This window comes from Zea mays, chromosome 8 (genome assembly GCF_902167145.1).
Source record: "Zea mays cultivar B73 chromosome 8, Zm-B73-REFERENCE-NAM-5.0, whole genome shotgun sequence".
NCBI lineage: Eukaryota > Viridiplantae > Streptophyta > Magnoliopsida > Poales > Poaceae > Zea > Zea mays.
This window is the reverse complement of record NC_050103.1, coordinates 174,658,618-174,662,615: the sequence shown is the minus strand read 5'-3', so window position 1 is coordinate 174,662,615 and position 3,998 is coordinate 174,658,618. Positions and strand designations below refer to the sequence as shown.

Below are 3,998 nucleotides of genomic sequence, written 5' to 3'. Positions count from 1 at the left end.
CTCTTCCTTATATTCACTCTTCCCGCGACTGTTCCTTCTATATATTTTCCTATATATCCCCTACACATAAAATATATATTTTTTATCCATATTTTATATCTATTATCAATTTGTTATCAAGTAACAATTACTCAGGTACGAAACACAAGATTGTCAATAGAAGGGGAACGCCAGGTAGGGGCAATGCAGGGGAAGCCGATGTGGGAGGAAGGGGTGATTTTTGCCCCTTGTGTGAGCACAGTAATAGGAGAGAGGAGCCCTAAGCCAGTGTGCGTTGCGGACAGTCTCAAGGAAGAGAGGCCACGGTGAAGCAGCCCCGACGGCGATGGCATCTATGGAACGGACCCTACGCTGCTGGTGTCGTCGTCGTCGCGGTTTCGTCCCGGAGCACAGCGATAAAAAACACTGATGCTACGAGTCGTGGTCTGTGAGTGCCACATTTGCAAGTTGTGGGCTTCTGTCTAACTGTTGGATCAGCCAGGTCGTCAAAATGGTACCGGAGATTATTATTAGAAGGATGTGTTACAGAGTACATACAAAGTGCTCTTCAATTTATCCAAGTATACAGGTGTAAGTTGAACAACAAATGCAACAGGAAGACAGGTTACATGTAGTATATGACGCTAGAGGGAGTTCCATGTGACAAAGAATCGAATCACCAGTCAATCAATGGCTTTGGAAGGCAGGCAGATAACGCAAATAAGCGATCTACAACCTACACGCAGCGATGTGCAGCTCGGCGGAAACGAACCCTTCCGACGAGGCCTGTCGGAAGCGGCTCTTCAGCTAGAGCAGCAGGAGCCTTTCGTGACGGTGGACGACTCAGCGACGTTAATGGTGGTCCCTTGCATCGAGCGCCCGTTGGTGGACGCGGACGCTTGCGCGGCGAGCGCCTTCTTGCTCACCGTCTGATGGATCTCGCTCAGGATGGTGTGGAACGCCTTCTCCACGTTTATCGCCTCCAGGGCAGAGGTCTCCAGGAAGGACAGGCCTTCCTTCTCCGAAAACGCACGGCCGTCTTCCTCGGGGACCGATCTGAGGTGGTTCAGGTCCGACTTGTTGCCGACCATCATAACGACGATGTTCGCGTCTGCGTGACCCCGGAGCTCTCGGAGCCACCTCTGGACGCTGTCGAAGCTTTGCTTCTTTGTGATGTCGTAGACTAGAAGCGCTCCGACCGCGCCCCTGTAGTAGGCGCTGGTGATGGCGCGGTACCTCTCCTGCCCTGCCGTGTCCCATATCTGTGCCTTGACAGTCTTCCCGTCTATCTGCCTCAAATAAAAGAGAAAAAAGGAACTTCTGCTGAGATCATCCATAACACGAGTAGCTTCAGAAGCCAAACAACACCATCAGTAAGGAAGGAATTCCAACTCTAGATGCACAATGACGGTGTGGACAGTGATATTTTTGTATTGTATGTCCTGGACATCAGGAGATTAACTGGAAAAGGGTAAATGGAGTGCCCAGTCCAGAGCTTGTTCTGTGAGAAATAGGCAAAGCAACCTACCATGAGCTTAAGCTACCTAGCCATATAATCAGTAAAGAGAACCAAGGAAAAGAAAACTCCCTATCATTATAAAACCTCATGACAGCAGTTTTCAACCAAGCAATAAACACGTTGAAAAGCCAAATTAAACTAAACAAAGGATACAACTAAAGATTTTCAGAGGATATCTTCATCATATACATTCAAAAGAATGGCTTCAGATCTCCTCTCACCCTCTAACTACGATGCGACCTTCGTCATTCTTTTATTATTTTCTATATATGAATCTAGATAAAGTATCTGTGACAGCGAAAACTTCCAGTGCACGTAGAAATGAAGTATAAATAACTGGGAATGTATATGACTATACCTCAGTCCCAAAAATAATAATACAATTCTTTCTTTCTGAATGTCATCAATCTCAAGTCTGACTAAATATTTACAAAAGTTACTAGCATTCATGATGCATAAATAAGTTTTATATAGCTAGATTAATTGTGGAGTATATGTTCATAATAATTTTTTATGAGATAAAATAGATACTAGTTTTTTCTTTATAAAATATGTCAAAACTGAGACTGGCTATTGAAAGACAATATGCGCATTCTTTTGGGGCGGAAGGGGTATGTCTGTTTTTCTTTTTCCAATTTTACTGTGACAGGTATGTTTGAATTCTTTGTCCACGACTATATAGCCTAGCTGAGTTAGGAATTGTAGTAACTATAGGTATGTTTGGATGTATAGCTACTTATCTGGCCTTGATTTTAATGCGGGCTAGATTCTTCCTACTGGCTTAGGTGAGCTAAATGCCTAAATTGGCTCTCCTGAGGCTGAAAACGATATCGCTGGCTTAGGTGAGCTAAACATGTCTTACAGCATTCTAATCCTCCCTCGTGGCGTCATGCGAACTAAACAGGTTGCATTGTCCTCAAGCATATTACGAACAACCACATAGATCTCCAGAGTCAAAACATAAATAGAGACCGTTCATCTATTAATCTCTCGTTGCCTCATTTTTTAAGATGATTGATGTCTCGTTCTGACAAGATCTCAAAATCAGAAAACAGACGCGCCATGCACGGCGGCAAATGGCCACGCCGCGCATGGGGCACATTGGGGCGCGATCAGATCGGGGTTGTTGAGGTGTATGTATGGGGGTACCTGCAGGTTGCGGGTAGCGAACTCGACGCCGATGGTGGACTTGGACTCGAGGCAGAACTCGTTGCGCGTGAATCGCGAGAGGATGTTGGACTTGCCGACGCCGGAGTCGCCGATGAGCACGATCTTGAAGAGGTAGTCGTACTCGTTGTTCACACGATGCGCCATTTTCTGATCGATCGAGCGAGCACGAACCAATGCCCAGCCGGCCGGACGCCGCTCGCTCGCTGGCCGAGCCCGAACGGGACGGGATTCAATTCGCCCGCTCGATTTCCGCTCGCATGTGGATTGAAACGGTGGAGGCAGCAGATCCGAGGTGGGATGGGGTGGGGTGGGGTGGGGAGGAGGGAGGAGACGGGAATGGGCGCGCCGACCGTGGAGGCGGGGGCGGAGGGAGAAAGGGGTCGTGGTCGTGGGCTGAGCTGGACGTGCTTGCCGCCGTATCCCGCGACGGCCAGCCAATGGACGGCTGGCGCGTTTTTGGCTTTGCCCTCGCTCGGGTCGGCGCGTGGCGGAGGATCTGTCAGATCTGCAACGGGAACGTGCCGTACCCATCGTCCGTGGACGGTGTGTTTTACGGTGTGTTTTCGCATGGCACCACCACACCGGAAGGAAAGCTCTACTGCAGACTTTTTAAGTCATTTGGTAAAAAGTGTTACAAAAGTTTCACATGTGATCAATCCCAACCGGGGTGACAGTTATTGCCTATGGGTCGCACCCTTTGGGGACCCTGTGTACTGTACTATATATAACTATCTCTGCAATAAAGAAATGGTCTCAATCATTTGTCCCTCTCTCTGTTGCTTTCTCCATTTGCCACTGAGCACTGCAAAAGAACACAACACGTTATCAACACTGTCTCAAGGAGAAATCAGAGAAGAGAAAGAAGAAGAACACACTGTTCTTGACAAGAACAGCAAGATCGATCTACACATCAACAGCAAGGTATGGAGCATACCGTTTCCATGCGCATACGACGTATGCGCGAAGTTCTTCATATTGTTGATGATGCGATGTTGGAAGCGTTCACCGTTGGGCAAGCCACTGCACTCCCACCGGTGCACGAGATCCATGAACGCCGTGTGCAAGTGCAAAATGTGCACTTCTGCGTTCTCCATGGATGGACAGCGGTGGTTCCGCTGCCGGTGGTGGAGTGTGGACTCCCCACTGCATCCCCGTCGCCACCGGCGCCGGTGTTTGACGCAGGATCGTCTGCATCGGCCCCAATGGATGTCGATTTGGAGGCACCACCACCGCCTTCGCCCACTGCAGCGGCAGTTGCTCGTCGTTCGCCATCTCCACCAGTGCCTGTGGTCGTCGGGACCATCGCTGCCCGTCGTGGGCAGCCTGCTCG

At 49.0% G+C, this 3,998-nt stretch overlaps 1 protein-coding gene across 1 annotated transcript; it reads right to left on the bottom strand.

Annotated features, from left to right (window-relative positions):
• Window positions 1–485: 485 nt before the first annotated feature.
• LOC100280532 (uncharacterized) lies at window positions 486–3,024 on the bottom strand. The gene is given in 2 exon segments (NM_001153451.1): window positions 486–1,268; window positions 2,648–3,024. Coding segments are annotated over 2 exon segments (651 nt in total). The 5' UTR covers window positions 2,813–3,024; the 3' UTR covers window positions 486–782.
• Window positions 3,025–3,998: the final 974 nt, after the last annotated feature.